This window comes from Gymnoscopelus braueri (assembly GCF_963280865.1).
Source record: "Gymnoscopelus braueri genome assembly, chromosome: 13".
NCBI classification, from domain to species: domain Eukaryota; kingdom Metazoa; phylum Chordata; class Actinopteri; order Myctophiformes; family Myctophidae; genus Gymnoscopelus; species Gymnoscopelus braueri.
In genome coordinates, this window is record NC_137615.1 from 20,949,050 (window position 1) to 20,975,731 (window position 26,682).

Below are 26,682 nucleotides of genomic sequence, written 5' to 3' on the forward strand. Positions count from 1 at the left end.
TGTGTGTGTGTGTGTGTGTGTGTGTGTGTGTGTGTGTGTGTGTGTGTGTGTGTGTGTGTGTGTGTGTGTGTGTGTGTGTATATGTGTGTGTGTGTGTGCAGTGTATGTGCGCACGTGTGTGTTTGTGCGTAGATGAGCTTGAACCTAGGCACACAGTCAAATCCTCATTATTAATTAAACTCTGAGGATGTGAAATTTGAGGATTTCACTGAGCAAAGTCGGCCTTATCATCCTGTAAACCTGCTCTGCTCTGAATCTGTTCCACTCATCCAAAGTGCAGTCATTCTGTACCTGCATGGATGTTTAGTCAAGGTCAGATTGGTTGGAAGTAGAATTGTGCAGTGCAGCTGCAGCTTATATTGCTGCAACTCTCTCACTCTGTGGTTCTGCCTCGTTGATACTGGATATCTTATGAGGACATTCATGGGATTCTGGATATGCTGGGATCTGTTTTCCTGGAGAGAACAGATCTTCCTGACCATCCCCTCGGCTAGCGCAGTGCACCCCTGACCAGCTGGTGGGCATGAGAGCGGTGCCAGGGATCATTCGGAGGCAGTATAGTCTTGTTTAATGCAGCAAAAAAGGAATAACAGTGCTATAGGCTACTAAGCGTATTACTATTTGGAAATGGAAACATTATTGTCTTTGACTGTTTACTGAAGAATTGTTTGAAGGGGAATTCGATATCAAAACACACTTTTTCCAATTTTGGGAGTATAGCAGTTGGACTCAAAGTTTTTTTTTTTCCTTATTTTTTTTTTTAGCTTCCACTCCATCCTCCTGTGAAACTGAATATCCAGAGTGCTGGTGCGGAGGAACTGAAATGACACATGCCATGCAGGCATGCAAGTCACACACATCTGCAAAACGTTGAATAGTATTTTTTGGAAATAAGATTTATTAACCTTACCCAAAGGTTTAACAGAAAGATACAGAATATAACCTAAAGTGCGCGCTCTCGCCGAAGCGCAGCATCAGCACCAGCACAAGTGATGCGCGTTCCCGCCCCGGCAGAGGCTGCCCGAGATCCCGGGAACAGTAGTTGGAACTGCGCGAGTTAAAGTTGGTGAAGGGGGTGTGAAGGATGCTACCGTGCTGCCCGGTGGAGGGAGAACTATCAACCGTCTAATTAACATAGCGGAGAAAACGTCTCCTAAAGTGAAGGATGAATTGCAAAGTATTGAGCATAAGCCTTTTATTTTTGGGGTTTCATCAACATTGCTCATCACGTAAGTCCTGTGAAACAGCAATTATTCTGATCTAATCGTTTTGATATTGACTGTTTGTTGCCTATAAGCGGATGTGTAGGAAGGAAGGCCTGGTCAGCATAGGCTATTGTTTTAGATATATATATATAGGCTATGTTTTACCATAAAGTTATTTTGTGAAATGAATTAACAAGGAGATGAAAATAGCGCTGGAGGGCAAAATGCAGGTGCTTGAAGGGCAGCACATGCTATAACACTCAGTCAGAATTGCTCATTATAACGGTTTAAGTGCCCGTGTTTTTTTTTTTACACAATTCCGCTATAAAGCATTGTTTTCTGACACGAAAGTGTGTGGCCGATAAGAGGAATAAATGTGACGGTTCGGCTGAACGCGCGCAGTGATGATCATGATCATGATCCCCTCGCTGTCTGTCTGCATTGCGGTGCTTTCTAGCGCCAGCCAGCAAGTTTCTGCAGCATATCATGACTCGTATCCTCTTTGCGAGGCTGTGTGTGTGTGTGTGTGTGTGTGTGTGTGTGTGTGTGTGTGTGCTATAGCTGAAAGTCTTGTTGCTAAACGATGTTAAAAATAAAAAACATGATTATCTCCGATCATTTCATGTTTGGTTGAGAACGCGCTATGCATATTTATTTTCAAAGTAGGAAGAGAGAGAGAGAGAGAGAGAGAGAGAGAGAGAGAGAGAGAGAGAGAGAGAGAGAGAGAGAGAGAGAGAGCTTCATGTAGTCCTAACCGGCATGCTGTAGCGTGTGGGACCACCCCACTGCAGTACTTTTGGCAGAGCGACTGTGCTGTGCAGCACCTGTCCACAAATAGATTGCCTACACACATGACGGAGCAAAAAAACACCGGAGTCATGATCAATCAGGCGCCCTATAGCGAATTTAACCACTTAAACCATGGGTAAACGGAGTCCCTCAGGGCTCTATAGCCTACTAGTGTATTTTCTGTTGTTTTATTTTTGTCATTGTGGGGAAAACTTAAAAAAATAGCAGATTGACATGCTCAGCTTGTCAATCTGCTATTTTTTGCAAAAGCTTTCCCCACAATATGGATGCTGGGGTTAAAGTGGTTAGCTGTAGAGGTGGGGCAGTGTTAGCATCAAAATTACAGATTTTGCTTTTAGAAAGGCGTGTGCATGTGTATCCTATGTGTACAATGCTATTACTCTGTGACGCTTAATTATATCACTATTAAGCCCTGTGCCAGATGTCAATGGCAGGAGGACCTTAATTGATTATAGGCAGCCAATACTGTGCCATGCATGACTCATTCGTTTTGTCATCAGCTGGACAAGCATGCGTGACATCTGCACTAAGGCCTAATGTTTGAGGTGCATTGGAGCTGATTACAGCTGATAGGAAGATGATCTATCACTGTAATGATCTTGAACACAGGGCACATAACAATAGCAAAGGTTATTATTGCTCAAGGGCAAAGATGACTATTCCCTGTCCTTTTTTCTACCCTTACCAAAAACTGAACTTTATGCCCACACCCCTTTCTCTGCTCACATGGAGCTGGGGTGTATCACCTCAGAGCTAAACAGTAATGTGGTTATAGTGACATATAGCTACCAGACTGGGTATTTGGTTAGTGTGATAAGGGTTTAGCATGTCTGAGACTATGTGGTGGTGACAATGCTTTACGTAGGCAATGAATTGTAACTTACTGTATGTCCCATCTTACATTTTGTTTTGTAAGTGCTATCTAATTTAGCACAGAAGCCCATGAAATGCTCCTATTATATAATAGGGTTTATTATAATGGTGGCATGTACTGTATACTGTATAGGATATGCAGGTCTTTGAGTCTCAAGTGTAGCCAGTAGCCAGTGCCCCATTGCAGGCCAGCCAATTTGTAAATGTGCTGCATGGGTAAACGGGGCACAGCAGAGCTGTGCCAAATTAAAATGGAGCCTTCAGGTCCCAGAGTAAATGTATGATGTGCAAGTTTTTCTGTGTGCGTGTGTGTGTGTGTGTGTGTGTGTGTGTGTGTGTGTGTGTGTGTGTGTGTGTGTGTGTGTGTGTGTGTGTGTGTGAGACTGTGTGTGTGTCTGTGTGTGTCTGTGTCTGTGTCTATGTGTGTGTGTGTGTGTGTGCACACACATGCATATGTACGTATGTTCTCAACAGCATAATGAATACCGTTGGCAACTGTGCAGGCGGAGGTTGCATAGGATTTCAACTGCATGTTCTTTCTTTCTCCTCTCTGTCTTTCTCTCGCCCTCTGTTTATGCAGTCCTCTCACTCTCCTGCAGTCCTCTCTTATCTGCTCACTTCCTGTCATAACTTGTGTGCATGCGTGCGTGTTGTCACTGTCATTGTCTGAGACTCTGAGGCAAACAGCTTGGTCCATCTGAGGGGAATTGAAATTCAGATGAAGGAGGGACCAGATGCTCCACGTGGAAACCTCGCTATTCTATTCTGAAATCTGATTTATACTTCGTTGTACAACAGACCATAGATTAAGCATTAGACAGAAGACAAAGACGAGCACTGAACTTCCACCAGAGACATGTGCCTGTGTGGTATATTACAGTTGATGTGTTTACACCTTTAAACTCAAATTTCTGGTGGCAGTCAGACACTCCCTATACTGTAACGTCGGACTCGACATGAATAATTCAAACAAACCTTGCAGGCTGATTGCCTGAAAAGTGAACTAAATTTGGTTCTGTCGTGTAGAGCTGGCTCTGTACATACAGCATACACTAACAAACGTGTTAGCCTCATGGGTGAGATAGCCAACACTACAGTGTTACCAAATTGATGAGTCAGCAAGACTGGCTGTACAGCTATCCACGCTTTACAGCCTCACCATTTCCCAGCAGTGTTCCCAGAGCCCCTTAATGATATATGAAATATGAGCTAGCACTGTTATACAGATGGAGAAAGAGGGAGAGAGACATAGAATGTTCTGCATAAGCTTCAGGTACAAGAACTACTGTGACGTGACAACGCCTACTTGAAAAGGTCTATTATACAGTTAGTGTGGGAGAGAGATACAGTAGCTAGAGGGAGAGAGGGAGGGAGAGCGAGAGAATGTGAGAGAGAGAGGGAGAGAGAGAGTAGGCAGATGAGAGCAAGGGAGCGAGGAGTGGATGATTTGGTGAGGAGACAATGACTGGGGATGAAGGAGGGGAAGAGAGAGAGAGAGAGAGATGTTGGATGGGAGGGGAACAGCATGTGACGATGTTACCATGAGGCAGAACTGCGCAAAAGACATGAGTGGCCTCAGTTAACCTGATGTCGTTGGGGTGGGACGAGCTGCCAGGATGCTGCTATTTAAATTCCTCTCAGTCCCGGTCTGCTCACAAGAAGCACTTGCAATAAACTGTAAGCCAATAACAGAAGATTTTCCATCACTGCAATAGGTTTTAAATGGAGGCCCCACTCAGACACATGACACAGCACATGTGCCCCCTTCATAATCCACTGCAGGAGAGCAGGAAATCCCTACACAGTCAAATCTGGAGTGTCAGTGGAGGGCCCAGTTTTACATTCTCAGAGTTAAAATTGAGTGCCTCCGTGCCTTAATGTGTACAGGATCGACGTGGACATTTATAGAAACAACCTTCACGTGGTTCAAGGCATCCAGGGACACAGAGTGAAGGTCACATTACCCTGGCTCAGCATGATGCGTCCACTTCAGTGCACTGCATGTCCTTGCACGAAGGCCGACAGAACTCCTCATCTTATGACGAAGAGATTTAGTTCTGAGGCGGATATGATAATGAGTTGAGAAATTGTGCTTTCATGCACAATACAGAGCATCAAATGCCCCAAAAATATGAATCAGTCATTGTGTGGATTTGGGGGTTATAAATAAAGGATCAGTACAGCTGGCCCGATTCATTCATAAATTCTCCCTGGGAGCTCCTGTAGTCTCAGGCCCATTTTCTCAGTTTCATTTCGAAAGCTGCACTGCATCCTCTGCCTCACTTCAGTCCATCTGCAGCCTGTGTTGCTATCTTGTTTCCTGCCAGCAGGAGGAAGCCAGCTTTTAGTGAGCATTGTGATTGCGGGAACAGAGAATGATGATGTGCCACAGCCCCTACTTTGCCATAAACAACCACAGATGCGAGAGAAGCTGGGGCGAGTCAAGTAGATAGCTTATTTTAAAGCTCATTTAAAAATAAATCTAATGTTGACCAAAGTGCAGCACAATGAAGACAAGTCAAATCAGTAAAACCTTTGTAGTATAGTGAAAATATCTTAGTGAAATAGTGTAAATAGCTTATCACAAACTCACAATGCGTCACAAAGTGATGCATTCGTTGTGAGCTTGTAGATTGGCTATTCCCGAATAGGGAAGCAAGGGTTCATGTCATAAAAAATGTATTAAGATGCATAAAATAGATATACAATAAGTTTTGGAAGTGTATGAGGATGAGTTGTAAGTGTTGATAGAAGTGGAAGATTTTATGCAAGGGGTAAACTGTTCCAGTGAGCAATTCTCACCTCTGTACCTGGATTTCTACAACAAAGTACACACCAATATAAGATTTTTAAAAATTACAATTTACCACCACAAAATTACACATATCTCTGTTTTTCATCCTCTGTCCTGTAAAATTGGTTGTTCTAAAATTACTGTAAACCACAGCTTATTGCATGGCTTATTGCTTTTGTATAATACCATTAGGGTTATTATAGACAGTGTTTTCCTGCAGCTCTAGGTCAAGACATTGGACATTTATGTGTGGCAATGACAACAAGAAGATTAGGATTAGAATTACAGTCGATTGTAATTGCAGCCAGTGGGAAAATGGGCCTGAGCAGATGGCTTATGATGGTGTGATGTGAATTATTCTCTTCTCTATCAGTTCAATAAGCATACACAGGATAACACCAGATACAAACCCAGACTCTCCATTGCTCTGCTGTATACCGCTTTATTTCCCACACATCAGCAGACATAAACCCTTCCACAACAGAGGCAAACAGACAGAGATTGTATATACACAAAAGCTCTGTATAGTCTTGTTCATGTCAATTATTTCTTTTAAAGCTCAGGCCCATTTGTGTACTTGTTGTGGTTAAGGAAATGGGCAGTGATGTATTTACTTGAAATAGTCATTTAAATCTGAGACATCAGTACTGGCGTAAGACTGCTTCCACTGCATTGCAGCTGATCTCACCCCACCAAATAGAAATGAAGTCATTAAGATAGATTGTGCTGTATCTACTGTAGGCGTGGGTTTCAGATTGCTAGTCCTTGGATTAATAGTCACTGGTCCACCTCCTCAAACAGGAACTTGTACAAGCATTAGGAACTTTGAGCCACAAGCACTGTGGAATGTGAATCTCTGAGTTCTCAAGTGGAACATTTAACACACCATAGGAATAATACATGCTTTTGCCCTGCCTAAACCTGACCAATTACCATACTGTTAATAAATGTTACCTTATCAAATCAGAAAGCTGTACCAGGCATTGTTTCTCAGAAATGTATCATGTCAAAACAATAAGAAATAGTGTTCTGTATTCTGAGAACTTCTGTGTGTAAGACTTTCCTCTCTTCTCTCTAAAGTTGAAGAAAGATGTGTTGAGCCCCTGGTTTCTGGGCTCTATTCCAACTCCTTCCTGGCATCCTCTAGATATAACTTCCTGTATTCTGCCAACTTTGCCAAACTTTATGGTAAGTCCATTTTCATATTATAGCATTTATAGTGGATGTTCAGCCGCCGGACAGCATTGGTAAAGGAAACGCTATTAAGGCATCAGGCACTCTGAATGTCCACCTATCCAGATCCTTAACCTCACCAAACCCATGCCTAAAACTAACCTGTGCCTAACCTGAACCACATGCAAGCTACAACCACGTGATTGCCCCTGACCAATCAAATACCGTAAAAATCTGATGACTGAATATCCACTCGCTCATCAGTAAAATTATAATATAGATTAGAATATTCCACTTCATAATGATGTCTTGTGTACTGTATACTTTTTAAACATTGCGTACTTCTAATCTTAACATACTCCCCTCACACGACTGTGTGTGTGTGTGTGTGTGTGTGTGTGTGTGTGTGTGTGTGTGTGTGTGTGTGTGTGTGTGTGTGTGTGTGTGCGTGCGTGCGTGCGTGCGTGCGTGCGTGCGTGCGTGCGTGCGTGCGTGCGTGCGTGCGTGCGTGCGTGCGTGCGTGCGTGCGTGCGTGCGTGCGTGCGTGCGTGCGTGTGCGTGTGCGCGCGCGTGTGTGTGCGCGTGTGTGTGCGTGTACTGTGTTCTCAACTCCAGGAAGCAGTGGTTGGTCCCCATCCCTCAAGGACAGGCAGCCATGGCTACAGATAGACCTGAAAAGGAAGTACAGGCTTGTGGCCATCGCCACCCAGGGCACCTTCAACTCCTTTGACTGGGTCTCCAGGTACACGCTGCTTTATGGAGATCGGCCAGACGCCTGGACCCCCTACGTCATGAAAGGTGGCAACTCGGTAGGTTCCGCAGAGGGAGAAGGGTTTGGACAGAGAGACGTAACAAAGATGAGACGGGACTTTACAACATTCATTCAGATTTGATCCATGCTGTAAATGTTGATCAAGTGATTTGCATGCCATTTACATTCATTGGCAATAAAGACTGGCACTGAAATCAGCGATGGCACAAAACAACAGAACACTGCATTAGCTCTCAGCAATGCCAAGGTTAATCTCTTCGTCTGCTCATCTCCAGCCTCTTAATAAGTAACATCAAGGGATTGTGTCAGTAACTCAACCCTCCCCCCCTCTTTCTCTCTCTCTGTGTGTGCAGACGATGCCTGGAAACTGGAACTACTATCAGGTGAAGAGGAATGTCTTCCACTATGCCTTCACTGCAAAACACGTTCGCCTGCTGCCTTTGGCATGGAACACTGAGAATGGAGGAAAGATTGGTGTGAGGCTCGAGCTGTTTGGCTGTCCCTATGGTAAATAATATGTGTGGTCAATGATCATAGTGTCCCTATGGCAAACATGGGGGACTCACAATCACTGATTCATACCCTGTGACAGTGTACAATACTAATGTTGAATCTTTTCTCTTAAGCAATATGTATATTACCTTCTGTTTTGCCACTGTTACATTACAATACATATTACTTTTACAATTATATAAAACAAATGCAATAATTCATATTCCATTTATCCATATTTATATTGGATGTATACCCTTCACAGTGTCTATATTGTATATAGCTTTTCTATGATTTACTTTAACATATTTATTTTTTAGAAATTACAATGCACCAACCTCGTGAGACAAATTCCTCGTACGTGCAAAAACATACGGTTCTCAATTCTGATTCTAATCAACAGGGCACCGTGTGTGTAGCATTTCTGTACCTCCGTGCTAATTACACCAAAAACAAAATCAGCAGAACTTTTACAAAGAATCAAAAAAGAATATTAATATTGAACATTGACTTTGTAATCCGCGTTTCAGACTCGTATGTCCTGCAGTACAATGGGGACGACGCCGTGGTCTACATGTTCCCAGGAAAGAGGTCCCGCACCCTCCAGGACCACTATGCCATCAACTTCAAGACCCTGGAGCAGGACGGCCTGCTGCTGCACAGTGAAGGTGTTCAGGGAGACCTCCTCTCGTTGGAATTAAAGAAAGGACGTCTCTACCTCCATATTAGCTTAGGTCAGTGAGTCTCAGCCTTTTTTAACTTCAAACCCCCAGTTTGGTTTGCCTTAGGCCATGGACTCCCATTTGATACTTTTTAAATTTTATCTCTGTAAAATCCTCAGTGCTAATTTAACTCTGACAGTGTACTGCCATAGGCTGTTTTGTATTTAGAGTGCATTTTGTCCTGGTTTGGGCAAAACTGTAATTGAATATGGTTCAAGCTTGACTGGTCTCCTGCTGCATATATCAGATTAGCCATTTGAAACCATGTTCAAAGATATCATCTATTTTCCTACGTCTGGCAATGAGTTGATGATTTAGGCACAGCATCTAGTCCATCAAAGGCACAGGAGAAGGACTTTAAACTCTATAATACGATTTTAATCTAAAAGGCTGCTGCAGTGCAGCAGAGGGACACTTGGTTGACACAAAGCAGACTGGCCATGCTCATCCTTTGCTGCGCAGCCAAAATAGAGTAGTACTGCCATGTGACATACAAAAACCAATAGTGCTTGGAGAAACAACAACTAAAACAAAAATGAAAGCCTTGCCGTGACGAGGTCTGACATGGTGATCACTGATTTGCTACTTGATTGTAATTGGAACGTGATAAGAGAAACTGAGGGAGTTATGGAAAAATGGATAAATACAATCATTCCATTAATAATACAGGGTCCCTGGACACCATTTTTAGGAGTGGCTTAGTATTTAGGTGATGCCACAGATGCGCTCTGTGCATTTGTAGGAAGTAGCACCATAGGAATGAGGTTTATGGAGGGTTCACTATAATGTTGAGTGAGTGAAATATCACATCTTAGGGGTGCATCTATCTAAACAGGGACAAAATTAGGGGACACTGAGTGAAAGCAATTAAATATCTGGCATAATAGGAAACTCCAGAATCGAAATTGAGAACCGCTGCCGTAGAATGATATGTTGAAGCAAATTGAAGTCATCCATCTCTGGTACTCTGGGAGAAGCTGGTTTGTCTGAATATGGAGATGGAGTCGTTAAGTCACCGTATGTGGGAGGCAATCTCAGCACCACCAAATTGACTGATGGCTAAATCTCTGCCTACGGGTCCAATTTTACCCTCGAGTACTTTTTAGTTGCCGGCTCAGTTAGGATAAGCATGTTTGTTTATTTTGTACTTCAGGAAGCAGCACAGTGCACAAGGTAGACGGTCGGACCACGCTGACAGCTGGAAACATCCTGGATGACCAGCACTGGCACTATGTGACCATCAAACGCCATGGTCGTCAGGTGAACCTCACAGTGGACAGCCAGACAGTGACGGGCATCTGCAATGGAGAGTTCACCTATCTGGACCTGGACAAACAGGTACCCATCATGTAAACACGTTCATTCTGCCTGGACACATGGAGCCCTTTTTAGAAGACGAGTGGACCTTTTCTGGATCGAGGCCCACTTGCAAGTCTTGAAAGCGCTCGTGGCTCATTAACACATTAACAGAGTGTGCAAATTAAGCCTTTGGGTCCATGTGTACACTCTCATAATTATATGAACTCTCAGGATTCTACCATGCAGGGCTGAGCAATGTTATTTTTGAAGCTGCTATTTTCATTGGGATTGGATGCCATTTTGAGGATAAAAGCTCATTCTGTCTGGTAGCTATCTGAAGGACTGTAATACTGTAGGTTTGGTTCAGGTATTGGCAGGTAGTGTTTAACTTCAATTTCTTATGAGGATAATTTGATAGTGGTCAAATATTTGCCTTACTTTCACATTTAAATACTTGATTATCAAATATTCCATTATATTGGTTTAACGGAAAACCAAAAAGAAAATTGTCCCATTTGTGGTGAAGAACTCTGGGATAATTGTCATTATTTGGATGGCTGACCACCTAAACGCCTGTCTTGTAGTTATCTGTAGGTGGCGTGATCGAGAACAACTTGCCCCACCTCCCTACCACACCAAACTTCCAGGGCTGTTTGGAGAATGTCTTCATCAATGGGAACAACATCATTGACATGGCTGAAAATGAAGAGCCTGAGATCCGCATCCCGCGAAAGGTAGAACATTTCATTAGCTTTGATACTTGATCACGCATTGATCATATTCACATATATCCAGTTTAAGATGACCATCGAAAGAAAGCAAAGATTTCACAGTAATTTTTTTACATAATTTTTCTATTTTCTCTTTCTCCTCAGAAAAAGATGCATTTCGCCTGCCGCGACCTTCTACGCAAACCTATGACCTTTGCTGGGCCTAACAACTACCTGCAGGTTCCAGGCTACTTCAGGAAGCCTAATTTGTTCGTTAAGTTCAAGTTCCGCTCCTGGGACTACACTGGGCTGCTAATGTTCACACGCTTCGCTGACGACCTGGGTGCTCTAGAGCTGGGTCTGAGTGAGGGACAGGTCAATGTCACTATATTTCAGCCTGGCAAGAAGAAACTGCAGTTTGCTGCAGGTGGGACTACACTTTGTCTTGTGATTATTGAGATAAAACATGTACTATTCAATGCTATCACTTCAGAGGATGACGCGGTAGGTTTATGAATTTAATGTATTCTGCATGGATGTCATACAGTATATTGACAACATCACTATAGATTCTTGTCTTCTTTTTAGGATATAGACTGAATGACGGCTACTGGCATACGGTGGACTTGGCAGCCAGGGACAACCTGCTGACACTAACCATCGACGAGGAGGAGGGGTCTCCGCTGAGGATCACCAACCCCTTCACAGTGCGCACAGGAGACCGCTACTTCTTTGGAGGTGCGTTGACGACTTCACTAACAGATGTTGTCACCCTTTGTCAAAACAGAATTACTTGGTGGGGTTGGTGAAAGGGCCTTTCTGTGTGGAGTTTGCATGTTCTCCCGGTGTTACCTAGGGTAGGTACCCTCACAAAAACATGCAGTAATCCTGGTCTCTATACTGCCTCCCCCTGGTCAGCCGGGGCGCCTGATGGAGGGGAACGGAACTGGTGGAAATAACGTGTTCCTTCCATGCGCTACGTCCTACCGGGGAAACTCCCCCCTGTCAGGTGATAAGAAATGGCCTGCTCACTCTTCATGCACTGAATGAAGCATGAGCTCAGTTCGGGGCTCTCCCCAGGTCTGGCAGAGGGAGAGTAGCGGGATTACAAGCTTAGGCATTTGGCACTGGGTGGAAAATGGGTTACAAAATCGTGGGATAAAAATTTTGAAAAAACAAAAAAACTAAACTGGTTTACAATTGACCACCTGGTTTCTGCCATCAGGCTGTCCGAAAACCAACAACACCGTAAGGAGATGTGAGACCAAGTTGAACCACTTCCACGGCTGCATGCAGCAAATCTACATAGACAACGAGCAGCTTGACATTGACTTCATCCTGTATCGCGAGTGGGGGCGCTATGCTGAGCTGCTGCTTGGCACCTGCGGCATCGTTGATAGGTACAGTATGGGAGATGGACCACAGATTATTATCCTGGATAGGGGAGAGGGCTGCATCCTTAGTCGATCAGTGTCAGGGATGGTGCATTTCCTCTTAATAACAAATAATGTAATAAGACAGATTTATGACCCCCCAGTGCTTATGATCTCATGTAACATTCATGTGGAGGGCCTGGCACAGATGTGTGAATTATGTCCGTTTGTTGCATTCGGGGCTGATGACACTCGTCACCCTTTAGCGAGTTAGACCACAGCCCTTTAAATCCCACATCCCAACGCATAAACCCTGCATGAGGTCTGGTGCAGAGAGACACAGATCAAAGAGAAAATAGATGGATGTGACATGTGAGCATGCAGGGATCTTTGATTCGTCAGATAGAAAAATGACGTCACTATCTCCATGCCTAGAACCTGAAGTCAATTTGTATATTTTGTTTGAAGATGTACCCCGAATCCATGTGAACATGAAGGCAGATGTATCCAGTCCTGGGACGACTTCATATGCCTGTGTGAGAACACAGGCTACAAAGGAGAAGTCTGTCACATGTGTGAGTGCTGTTTAATTACTGTACCAGTGGTGGAAGAACCACTGTTTTCTTTTTTTACTGAAGTAAAAGTAGCAATACCACAATGTACAAGTAAAAGTCATTCATCAAGTTTCACTTGAGTAAAAGTACAAAAGTATTGGCATCAAAATACAGTATTCTTATAGTATCAAAGTAAAAGTACTCATCATGAATGACCCATTTCACAAATGTTTTCAAAAGTATTAAAAACATTGCAGATCTACAAACTCACAATGTGTTGTGGGCTTGTAGGTTGTCAAATTTTGAAAAGCTGAAGTATAAAATAGGGCTTGTTAAAAGTGGTTGATGTAGGTTTTGAAATAATATAATGTAAATCTACAAAGGAACTTGTAACTCAAGTTTTCAAATAATTGCAGTGGAGTAAGAACTACAATATTTCCCACTGATATATAGTGGAGTAGACGTATAAAATATTGAAAAATTGAAATACTCAAGTAAAGTAAAAGCATAGCACTTGAGTAGGTGTACTTAGTTACTTTCCATCGATAATAACCAACTTTTTAAGTGTGACTAGTTAAAATAACACCATTCATGATTTCCTTAAACAGCGGTGTACAAAGAGTCGTGTGAAGCCTACAGACTCCATGGCAAGTACTGGTCAGGCAACTACACCATCGACCCTGACCTCAGCGGACCCCTCAAACCATTTGAAGTGTACTGCTCAATGGGATGTAAGCAACACCTCTCTCCAATCTTCAGCAAGAATGCCAGTTATCAATTTAATGTGGTTTAAGGATGAGGACTGGCTGAGTAAATTACAGGGGCAATTAAAAGGGTGTATACAAGATTGGCCCAGCTGTTTCTTTGTCCAGTGTGTGTGTGTGTGTGTGTGTGTGTGTGTGTGTGCGTGTGTGTGTGTGTGTGTGTGTGTGTGTGTGTGTGTGTGTGTGTGTGTGTGTGTAGGTGTGTGCGACTGTGCATGCATATATGTGTGCATGCGTGCTAGCACTATAGGGTGCTTGTGTGAAATGGTACATAAACTAATGACTAATTAGGTGTTGGGCCACTATGACCTAACTGAGTCCATCTTGTTTTTCAAACCCATTAAGGGTCCAGTTAGTATGCTGCCATCAAAATATCACATCAATAGACTCAAAATGGACTCAAAACCTTTCTGTAGTAATAATGCACACATGCACAGTGAAATCTGGATTGTTCATTGAAGTCAGTGTGTAAAGGGGTTTACTTTGGATGTTGCTGTGTATTTGATATGAGTGTTTTAACCCTTTGTACAGTGTACAAGGCATGGACTGTCATAATGCATGACCGCGTGGAATACACCAAGGTTACTGGGAGTACAGTGGACCGGCCATACATTGGAGATGTCAACTACTGGAACGCGTCCTGGGCTGAAGTCACTGCTCTGGCCAACACGTCCATGTACTGTGAGCAGTGGATTGACTACTCCTGTTATAAGTCACGACTTCTCAACACACCCAGTGAGTTGGACCGGCCAGGATGTGATCATAGTAGGGCTGGGCAATTAACCGAAAACATATTGACACCGATATTTAGAACCAATAACTGACTTAATCTGGCTCATGTAGGTTAATCAAATAATCAAGACGCAGTTTTTATTTATTTATACATATTTATTTTATTTCCTATATATCAACGAATCAACACAACAAAAATTAATCGGTTTCTTATAATGGACTAAATCGATGATTAAACACTTAACCCTGTATTATACTTCATTGTACAACAGTGGCATACAACAGTAGTGACAATAGCTCTACAATATCTGCTACTTTCACTCTAAAAAAAAAGAAAATAGTTCTCTAATTATAATCGAAGCAAAAGGTTTTAAATAATTGTGATTTTGATTTGAAGTTATATGGTCCAGCCCTAGATGATAGACAACAGGGAAGACCAAAAAACATTCTTTGTGAAAGCTTGTCATATCCCTTCAAATAACTACCCCCATATTGAGCAATGCAGTACTTGTCACTTGTAGATGGAAGACCTTTTGGATGGTGGATCGGTCGGCACAATGAGAGCCATCATTACTGGGGGGGGACGTTCCGCGAGGTCCAGAAGTGCGGCTGCTCAATCAACCAGACCTGCACGGATCCCAAGTTTCAGTGCAACTGTGACGCGGACTATCGATCATGGTGAGACAGCAACCGCCTCAGAGGGTTCTCCATCTCAGACGTTGATAGATAAGTCTAACTTTCCACGATTGTGTTTTTTCCAGGTACTCAGACAAAGGCTACTTGGACTTTAGAGACCATCTGCCGGTGAGGAGAATAGTGATAGGGGATACCAACAGGACCAACTCAGAGGCAAAGTGGAGTATTGGGCCCCTGCGCTGTCACGGAGACAGTAAGTTAATAAGAACGACTTACTTTGCACAGAAACAATGGAATAGTTTAACACAGTGGTTCTCAAAGTGGCGTCTGGCTGTAACTCTAACAGTGTAAAAACAGAGCCCCATAACTCCATAACATACAAATAACATACAAATGGAACCAAATGAACCTGTAAGGGTCCATTTGGTTCCATTAGTACGGCAGAGTTATGGGGCTCTGGAATACATACCCTACTGGGAGTCCTTGAAATTAAAATGTTTGGGAACCACTGGTTAAAAAAGAAAATTTACGGCTCGGGTGAGTTCATGAATGTTTCTGTCATTCTATCCTACAGGAAGCATCTGGAACACCGTGGCTTTCACCAAGCCCACCTACATAACCTTCCCTCCCTTCAAGCCTGGGCCTAGCGCTGACATTTCTTTCCACTTCAAAACCTACCGGCCCAACTGCGTCTTCCTGGAGAACTCTGACGACCACCTTCGTAACTTCATACGACTAGAGCTCAACAGTGAGTTGCTGTGCACCTGTGCCATAAATAAGCAGTGGTGGACAGTACTCATCCACAGTACTTGAGTCAAAGTATAGATACTCCTGGTAAAATATTACTCAGAGTGAAAATATCAGATCTATAAACTCACAACGTTGTGAGCTTGTAGATCTAATATTTTCACTATCCTATATTAAAATTGGCTACCGGTTGGGGCGGACGGTAGCCATACAGACATATTGGTCGTACTCGTATCGGTGGTGCGACATAAGTGTGAGGGTGCACAGCGGCCCGAACCTCTAGTATTTGAAATAGGGCTTAAGTGGTTCATTCATATTCGTTTCATTCGTACTTTCTCCCTTCTTATAAATGCAGTGGAGTCAAAATGACAAAATTTGTCTTTGAAATGTAGTGGAGTGAAAGTATAGAAAAATACAAATATTCAAGTAAAGTATAATACTGTCCACCAGCCACCACTGCATATAAGTGACGAAACCCTCTAATCAAGTTTAGAATAATTTTTCTCTTTTGTTCTCTCTTTCCTCTTTATTTTACTAGCCACCCATAACCTCGTGTTTCTATTCATGGTTGGCGACGGCATCGTTAATGTCACACTAAATTCACCTGTGCCCCTCGACGATAATGAGTGGCACTTTGTCCAAGCTGAGCTCAATGTGAAGGTGGCCCGGATCAAAGTTGATTGGCAGCCGTGGACTGTCAAACGCTTCCCTGGAGAGACCTTTGTCACCATGGCTTTTACACAACCTCTCCTTGTAGGTAAGCAGTGATTCTCAACCTTTTGAATTTCAAGGACGCCCAGTTTGATATGCATTAAGCCACAGAGACTCTGGTAGTGCAGCTTACCACAGCTGGGGCCCATTACATGAACGAGCGAAAACGGTTTTGGGCTCAACTCAAGAACTTGCGCACAGGGGTAGACACTACTACGCATATGAAGGGGTCGTGTGGACACATGATGCTGATATGATACTGGACATGATACTGACCATGATACTGACCATGATACAGGACATGATACTGGACATGATACTGACCATGATACTGGACATGATACTGACCATGATACTGACTGACCATGATACTGGACACGATACTGACCATGATACTGATCATGATACTGGACATGACACTGGACAGTAACTCTATGGTTTTACCCAGGTGCAGCCAACAAGACGCATCGACCGTTCCTGGGCTGCATGCGTGGATTACGAATGAATGGCGTGCCTCTGGATCTAGAGGGGAAAGTAAACGAAGAACAAGGCATACGGAGGAACTGCACTGGCCAGTGTCTCAACGCAACCATACCGTGTCGGAACGACGGTCAGTGCATCGACGGCTACGCCTCCTACTGGTGTGACTGTAACAACACAGCCTTCGATGGATTCTACTGTCATAGAGGTCAGTTTACACATATGAAAAAGCTGTGAAAAAACAGTGAAGTGGTCACTTATTACAAGCAGAAGTACAGACTAGGGGTGCAATAGTTAATCGAACTAATTAATTTAATCAATTATACAAAAATCATCAATAATCGATGGAGGAAATAATTTGAAATATCACTTTTTTCTTCAAATTGTATTTTTCAAAATAGCGAAAATAGCTTTAGATTTACAAGCTCACAACGTGTTGCAAAGCTTCTAAAATTGGATATTGTCACTAGTTTTTTTAATTATAAAATAGTGATGAAGTGGTTAATCAGACTCGATTTAGTCAATTATAAAAAAGATAAATCTGTTCAATGTTTTTTGTGTCGATTCGTTGAAAACACACTTTTCAAGTATTCGATTAATCGAAAACTTGTTGTTGTTGTACAAAAAGAATAATCACTAAGAAGATAATCGATAGTAGCAGTCCTGGTAGACACCTAATTTAACAACAACGGTTTCTTCCTTCCTCCCACTCAAGATATTGGAGCCTACTTTGAAATCGGCTCGTGGCTGCGGTACGACATCCGGAAGAAGCCCACGACAGAGGAAGCGGCGTGGGCCATCTGGATTGACCCTCACTACGACAACTTCAGCCTGGGCTACAACGACACGGCTGACATGATCGAGTTCAGTTTCAGCACAGTCCACACCCCTGCTGTGTTGCTGTACATCAGCTCCTTCGTCCAGGACTTCATGGCTGTCCTTCTCACCGAGGAAGGTACGAGAGATCAGTAGCCCGCACACATCACCTCATGTTAGCCACATGAACCCCAGCGTACCTATTCTGGGCGTGTGATAATAACCAAACATTCAGCGAAAACAGGCAAACATTCGGCGAAAATAGATGAGGGGACGTGCATATTGGAATGTAACACCTGCAAACTGCATTATAGGGACTGTAGTTACACAGACAATGGATGAAATACAGAAAGGGGAATTTTCTCTGTCAATATGGGTTGTATTATGAATATTGTTGTTTCCATAGATAGACTATAATAACAGTCAACAACGAACTGCAATGCTCATCAACAGTGTGTGTGTGTGTGTGTGTGTGTGTGTGTGTGTCCCTTTAACAAAGTTAGGAAATTTGAAGTTTGTGGGTCAGCTTCATTGAGCAGAATGGCACAGTGAAGCCACAATCACCACCGCAAAGTGGAATGTACTTATTCATAATTACTGTAAGCTGATGATTTCTATGTCACCTTTTCCCTCTAAGGTCACGTACAGCTGATGTATAAACTGGGGATGATGAGCCACACGTACACGCTGACTACGAGAAACCTGGCAGACGGGTACCCGCACTACATCAACATCACCAGACACAACAGAACCATTAAGACACAGGTGACTGGTCAAGCTTGCACATCATTATCATACAAGTCTGATTTATACATGCTGTGTGCCAAAAATAGCCAATCTACCAGCTCACAACACGTTGCATCAAGTATAAATTAAGCATTGGTTTTAAACCCTGATAAGTTGTGTATTTCATATCTATAGTTGATAATACAATTCTAGTAATACAATAATACAATATTAATACAACATTTTTTATCCTGTTTTTAATCCTTACCTAGGTTGATTATATGGAGCCCATAGTGGACAAGTTTACAATCGTGGAGGATTCCAGCTTTGATTCTCCTAAATCCATGTTCCTGGGCAGAGTGATGGGTAAATGTTTTTACTTTCCAGTTAAAAGGGACAATCCACAAGCTTTATTTCCATTGTAAATCGGACAAAAAACTTGCAACGATGTCCGAACTTTAATAAAGAGGGTGGCGCCCCAAATCTGCTTCAAATTACTTTATTGACAATCAGTTGGTGTCCTATACTCGACACCAGGTCCAAATTTCTCAAGGGAAGAGGAGGCCACCTCGAACTACTGCAGATGTGATAGTTATATTGTATTAACATACTCTACAGATTGGTTAAAATAACTTTTTTAAATCATTCAAATAAGTCCCGTATTATAGCTTTTAATATTCTAACATTGTAATAAACAAATCCTACTGTCTGGCAGAACCAATCTGTAAAAGCAGAGAATCCGTTTAATCCCTTCATTTGTCTCCCTCCGCCATCAGAGGTTGGTGACATCGAGTATGTCATCCAGAAGCACAACGCTCCAGGCTTCATCGGCTGCATATCCGGGGTGAGGTACAACGTCTACGCCCCTTTGAAGGCCTACTTCCGGCCAAACGAGACAAACCCCCCGGTGACTGTGCAAGGCATCGTCACCGAGTCCATTTGCGGGGCCTTCCCTCCGCTCCTGGGCTACGTCCCATGGGAAGTGGATCCCTGGTTCACTGGCATAGGTGAGATTATACCTTCTGTACTGCGGTGCTTCTCAAGCTTGTTCAAGTCAAGGACCCCCCAAAATGATATGTATTTGGCCGCGGACCGCCATCTGAAAAGCGTTTGTGCCAGTGAATCCCCAGAAGATAGGATTTATGTAAAAACATAATGCTATATTATTCAAAACCTTCCATGCATTTTTGATATTTTTCAGAGATGTTAAAAAATAGCAGATGTACATGTTATGTCATGTACAGTACAAGCTCGCAACGTGGCACAAAGTGACGTGCTGTGAGCTTGTAGATCTGCTATTATTTTTATAGCCAACATATAAATGGATAAAGTGGTAAAAATGATTGTGATGCTATATTAACTGCTTTAGCCGGGGACCCCCTGGAACCCCTCCAAGGACCCCTGGGGTCCCTGGACCCCACTTTGAGAACCACTGCTGTACTCTATATACCACTGTATTATTCTGATTCTTATGTATGTCCTGTATGTATGCTTCCATTCCAGAATATTTCTATATCCACGATGACCTGGGCTTGTTTTGGATTACTAGTAAGTCTGAACCATCCATTTGTAAAGTAAAGTATAAAATATTTAGACAACCAAGCTCACATGTTGGCCAGCCGGGAACAACATTAACGCAATCCTTCCATTCATTTTAGACTCAAACCCCATTGTTGAGACACACACACACACACACACACACACACACACACACACACACACACACACACACACACACACACACACACACACACACACACACACACACACACACACACACACACACACACACACACACACACACACACACACACACACACACACACACACACACACACCCCCACACACACACACACACACACACACACACACACACACACACACACACACACACACACACACACACACACACACACACACAATTCAGCAGTAAGAACTCCTCATTCCTATTATCTTAATACCTTCCTAAATTATGAGGGGGGTTGATCATTTGAATGAACTCTTAAAAGCCAGGCTTTGGGTGTTTGATAAATCCCCCTGACTGAAAATCATAAAATATACAGAGCAGAGAAAAGAGTATGCTTTGTAGAAATAGGTACAGCAGGAAGACATTAAGCAGTAATTTCACACTGAATAACTGCTCCTCAGATATAGAAGAACAGTACATCCACTTCCCCTTCCGCCTGATCCAGTTATGAATTATGAAACATTCCTTAATTAATCTCCCTGGGTGTATTCCTAGAGAACGTAAGTGTGTGATATTTAACCAATTAAACCCAATATACTTTAATGACCCCCGAGAGGTCTATATGTGGTATGCTCATTTTCCCCCTACAACGCTTTACCCCTACAATTTAGGTATTTAGCAGCTCTTATCCAGAGCGACTTACAATAAGCACGGTAAATAATCCTATATAGAGAGAACATTGTAGTGCCTCAAGAAACTAGGATACCAGGTAAACCATGAACCTGGCATCTGTCTAAATAACATGCTATCTAAAAGTCATTCTTAACATTTGCGGTCTAGAAAAACAAGCCGACGAAAAAGAAACAGGAGAACTAGTGAACAAGATAATGTTTGCATAGACATATCTTGGTCAGTCGCTAGCATCAATCGAGAGAGAAGTAGGCAAGGAGGGGCAAAGAGAGAGTGAAGTGCTAGGGGCGAGGTGGAGTCTGAAGAAATTGATTCTTCAGATTACCGCTCTTTGGTGCAAATAATCGATCTACAAACTTGTAAATTGGCTGTTTTTGTGGAATGTTTGCCCCGGAATAGGGGCGCAAGGGTTCATGTGGTTGAATCCACACATGCCTAACTTTCTCTATGAGTGGGGGAGCACAAAGAAAGAGAATTGTCTTTTGCATGCATGCAATCTTTTTTAATTAATTGATTGTAGCCCTCAAAATATCAACTTGGTGTCTTTGCGCGATTTCACGTTGGCCATGTTGAATCCCTACTGTGTGGGCGCATCGCACTGAGTGAGGAATGGCCTGTTTCCTGTGTATGGTGTATTATTACCAGAGCAGGACATTCAGCATGCTGTTGAGCATGAAAGCCAGAGGTCTGAGGATTAGAAAAGATCTCAGTCTCTACTCTATCCCTGTCTGAGATCCTTGCTGGAGCAGCGTTAAGCTTGAGGCTGCGATCCATAAATTTCATGTTGGTATTTGAACGCAATCTTCCAAGACAGAAACCCTGCTTATTGCACTTATGAGCTTCAGGCAGTACTGCTTGTCAAATAGTAAGCGCTCTACCCGACACCAGGATCTACATTTCTCAATGGAAGAGTACGGAGACCACCTCTAACCACTGCAGATGTGCTAGTTATATTGTAGTAACATACTCTGCCATACAGATACATTAAAATGGATACCAGATTGCAGCTTTAAATTATATCCCATCGTGCAATGGTGTCACTTGCCGGCAAGATCTTGTCGGCAAGCGCCACTGTCGCGCGATGGAGTATGTATTACCCCACCTATTACCCGAACCCTGTTTAGTATTCAGCTCTGATAAATGCTTTAGCTTACTGAAGAGGTATTATGCTGATGCCAGAACATCAGCATGTCATTAGCGATAACAGTGCAGACAATGACCTCCTCTGGTTATCACACATCAGCCATGGTTCATAAGCTGCTCATAACAATATGCTGCCACTGGAGAAACGGCATCTCTTGTATCAAAGGAGGCCTATAGGTGAAATGTTATGCTGTACACAGAGCACAGACAACATAGGCTATTATTCTTTACTAACCGCTCTCTTTCTTTTTGTGCTTAGGCTGTGGACTTTGTTTTCGGCAGAATTAGTTTTCGGCCAAAAAGTTATTTCAGATAAATTTTGGCTAGTTTTTGCACTAGTCATTTGGTAAGGTTCACATCATGTGTTCCTTGATCGCATTATGGATTTATTCTGTGTTCCCGCACACCTTTAAAATACTGGAGAGATACACAGTAAAAAAAATACATAGTGTGTTACGTCCCCTAGTCTAGGGGTAAGGGACGCAACATAAAATGGAAATACAGAAATACCAAATAGTATAATTAACCTAGATACTAAATAATTAAAGCATAAATAATTATGCTTTTGGTTCCATGTGTACAGTCTCTCAGAGAATTAACACTGAGGATTTAACTGTGTATGGGCTACCAAAAATATTGCTGAAATGATGAATGGCGATCTATCTCCATTATGCTGTAGTAAGCAGTACAAAGTAAAAGGGCCACCTACTGTAGACGTTCTCAAGATGCACTACAGCAGAAAGTCACCAGATTGCCTGAAAATGAGAGAAATCCATCTTGTTGCTTGCTGCTTCCAGAGCAGCATGGACACAGGTGGCAAATGGTCCATTCATAGCAGAACACTAGAAACCAATAATACTCAGTAAACCAGTGGTTCTCAAAGTGTCCCAATGGTCCTTGAGGAGGTACCAGGGGGTCCCCAGCAAAAATGTGTTAATATAACATCAAAAACCACTTTAACCCTATATACTATCGGACGATCTAAGCTCACAACGCGTCGTGAGCTTGTAGATGGGCTATTTTCAAAAGGTCTTGACAAAATATAAACATTTGGAATATTGCTTGAATTATTTTAACACAAATATTGTATGAACGAATATTTTCAGATGGGGTCCGCGGCCAAATACATGAATTAATTTGGGGGTCCTTGACATGAAAATGATTGAGAACCACTGCTGTAAACAGTGAAGACCAAGAATGTATTCGTAGCAAGGGAGAGAAGAAGTCAAAAAGAAAATACGTTTTTCAAAAGAAAAAATATATTCCTCTCAACCAACCTTATGCCAAGAGGCTCCAGGAGAGTTCTTTGTTCTTTTATTCTGTTCATAATATCCACCACCAGAATATCCTCTTAATTTCGGCAAAGCTTCCCTTATTTAGGTCTTAACGTTTATCGACCACAATATCCAATGGTTTAAAGTTCTGGATTACAATGTAGGCTTTAAAGAGTCTCTTTGTCAGACCACACCAAACACTCTTTCACACCTAAAATGGAATCCATTTCCATTTCCTCACTTCCTGGAACTTTTCTACCAGTTATCACTTCCTGGAACTTTCCCCCCACAGCTCCCCCCTATGAAATGAACCCTGACAACAACAGAGAATGAATGGATGTGTTCATCAAAACAAAACAACACAATTTGTAGTTGTTAAATATTCAACCATATTTCTAACCAATATATTCCCTTTGTTATATATTTGTTATCACCAAGTATGTTATGTGTCTTTCAAAACCCATACATGGACAGGAACTCTACCCTTTCACAGATTTATGTGGCAGTGTCACAAAGTCAGTCAGGTGGTGCATGCACCTAATCCCCCTGAAAACTGCCGGCAATGTCTTTGCTCCTCTCTCTTTGTGCACAGTAAAAGCTTATATGTTCATTTATCCATTTGTAAATGAAATGAGCACTGAGGAGCACTGTGCTGCAGGAGAGATAAGATAAGATAAGATAAGATACAATGGCCCCGATTCACTAAGCAATTACGACCATATTTTGATCTTACCGGCATTTAAGACAAGTTTCTTCATGCAAAATGTTGTCTTAAATGCCGGTAAGATCAAAATATGGTTGTACATTTCTTAGTGAATCGGGGCCAATATACTTTTATTGTCCCCATAGGGAACAATAAAATTGGACTCATGCCCATCCTGAATTTCCACAGAAGAAAAATAACATACACATATAGTATAGTACCTTGATACACATACTACAATTCATATACACACCTGCTGACAATGATATATTGCACTATCCTCATGGCCCACATGTTGCACAACCGTTATACATTACACATTGCAGAAGTGGTGACACATTGCACCTCCCTTATGGCCAACGTCTATGTTGTTAACAGAGTTTGTTTTCCGCCCCAGTCATAGTCATCTTGGCAGCGATGCTGCTCTTCGGAGGCCTGTATAGCATCTACATCTACGTGTACCAACAGAAGGGCAGTTACCACACCAACGAGCCCAAGGCTAAGCATCATCTGGATTCCCCCAGCAGTGCCAGACCACTGACCGATACCCTGAGGAAAGAAAACCGCAACCTTCCGGAAATTGAGGATGACTTCAGGAGTGAATAGCATCACAGGACCTATGGGAAATGGGCAGAGTTTTGAGTGGGGGAGGGACTGGCGCTTACGACTACCACAATTACCTGTTTTATGTTTTACAATTCCTTCAAACTTTTGTTCTCTCTTTTTTATTTACCGGTATTTATGTTTTTGGTTTGTTTTAATTTCCCCATCGTCAATGGGATATGATGCCTGGTGCTCTACATAGTGTTATGCTAGGTTCTGGTTTAGCTAGGTTCAACGTTCAAATCAAGCCCCCTATAATGTGAGTAAGTTAACAAGTCTCACACTGTACAGCAGGGTGACACACTAAAGTGCCTCGGAGCAAGCTTGATCAGAATTGACCACAATAGCTTACTCCAGTGGTTCTCAAACGTTTTAATTTCAAGGACCCCCATTACTCTGAGAGTGTACAAATAATGTAATATATACAATGAAATGTGTACACTCTCAGAGTTACAGACCTGTAAGGGACCATTTGGAGGGAACCCTGAGGGTCCCTGGACTCCCAATTTGAGAACCACTGGCTTATTCAGACTGGGACTAAAATCTGACACTGTGGGAATGGGATTTAATGTGAAGTTTAATTATACTGCAATTTCCTTTGACGTATTCAAGAGTTCAGTCTTTCATTTCTTGTTTCTCCCGTCTTTGGCCATAAATACAGTGAAACACTAATCAAACTACAGGTGAAGCTACCAACATGTTGCTGTATACACTATGTATGGTATTATCTTGATGACAATCTCTCCTTGAGCCATTTGTGACACCATAGCTTTGAATTGAACAACAAGCCAGAACTAATCTGAAAGCAGGTAAAATAATCCAGAACCATGGAAAAGACAAAAACGAAAAAAAATAGCAACAAGCAAACAACGCTGATATTCATAAACAAGCACATTTTCTTCCCAGCTTTTGAATCAACTGAAGAAAGAACAAACCTGACAAGCATGGAGCTTTGAGATGTGAAGCTTTGAGATGATTAGTATAAAAATATACATTTAAAGACCAAGGAAAGTATGTATGCTTATACAGTACTTGTTGTATTGCAGCCTATGACTTTTTATCACCTATATAAAAATGAAACACGTTAATGGTTCAGAATTGCCATAGTTTTAATAGATAAGCAGCTTTGCCAAATAGGGTATTCACATCCTCAACTGTGGGGCTTTACAAATTAATGTGTGATTACATGAGGATCTTCTGAATGGTCAGTGAGATGGGTAGGGGACACAACATACAGTAGACTTGGTGCAGAAACAAATCCAGAGTTAAAAGACCAGGGACATTCAAACTTAAAAGGTCTTGTTTGGAGTCTGTATTATTTCCAGTTGCTTATATTATGGACATGCTGCCAAGAGCTGGGTACTACTACAGTACAGTCAGAGTCTGGCATCTCCGAACACCTTCATCTGATGGTGGACAAAAGAGTGAGACTTGCCACAGTTCTATCAATTACGTCCGAAAAACAAGCATCTTTTAAGGGTGAATTTGCTCTAATTCGACCATCTTAAAAAGCAAGCAAACATGTACTATACACACACTGGGCAGTGGGCACAGACACTGTACAGAAGACCACAAGAGTGTAAATGTATTTCTCAACAAACTGCTACACTGCTGCTGTAATTTTGCATCTGTTACGAGACAGCGGTGCAATGTCATTGCTTCTTTAGCTGCTTTCATCTGAGAGAGTTGAATCCTCTCTCTGGTCCACTGAAGGTTCCCTTTGCAAAAAGGTGAAACTGCAATTTCATATAGTGGTGTGTAAAGCTTAGAGCTATCATCACCTACAGTAACGCTCTTTGATGTTAAGACACTACTTTATAGTTGGGAAGGAAAAAAAAGAGAGAAAAAAACCATTTGCCTAATAATTAGCTATGCATATCTAGAGCATGAATACCGCACTTTGAATTGACATGCAATAATATCAGCTTTTCTCCAGCATTATCCACCAATGATGTTATGTGTTCATTTCATCTGCAGAGACTTATAGAGACTAATTTATACTTTGTTGTATGACGGCATTGTGTACCGAAAATAGCAGATCTACAAGCTCAAAGCATATTGTGTATGCACACACAACGTTTGACGAGACTGTAGATCTGCTATTTGCTGTCATATGACAGAGCATAAATTAGGCATTACTGTCATAGTGATTAGGATGTAATAACAGATGTAACAACATGTGAACAAGGTGTT

At 42.3% G+C, this 26,682-nt stretch overlaps 1 protein-coding gene across 1 annotated transcript; it reads left to right on the top strand.

The window, feature by feature from the left end:
• Positions 1-1,127: 1,127 nt before the first annotated feature.
• cntnap1 (contactin associated protein 1) lies at positions 1,128-24,492 on the top strand (the record flags this gene model as incomplete). Its single annotated transcript, XM_080448205.1, has 24 exons — positions 1,128-1,229; positions 6,763-6,870; positions 7,471-7,664; positions 7,981-8,134; positions 8,650-8,857; positions 9,999-10,179; positions 10,725-10,874; positions 11,016-11,277; positions 11,439-11,588; positions 12,076-12,250; positions 12,692-12,798; positions 13,386-13,508; positions 14,073-14,276; positions 14,795-14,951; positions 15,035-15,162; positions 15,484-15,657; positions 16,195-16,413; positions 16,816-17,055; positions 17,563-17,802; positions 18,301-18,428; positions 18,662-18,755; positions 19,166-19,396; positions 19,893-19,937; positions 24,284-24,492. The coding sequence occupies exons 1-24, from the start codon at positions 1,166-1,168 to the stop codon at positions 24,490-24,492; spliced, it is 3,945 nt and encodes a 1,314-aa protein (XP_080304331.1). The 5' UTR covers positions 1,128-1,165.
• Positions 24,493-26,682: the final 2,190 nt, after the last annotated feature.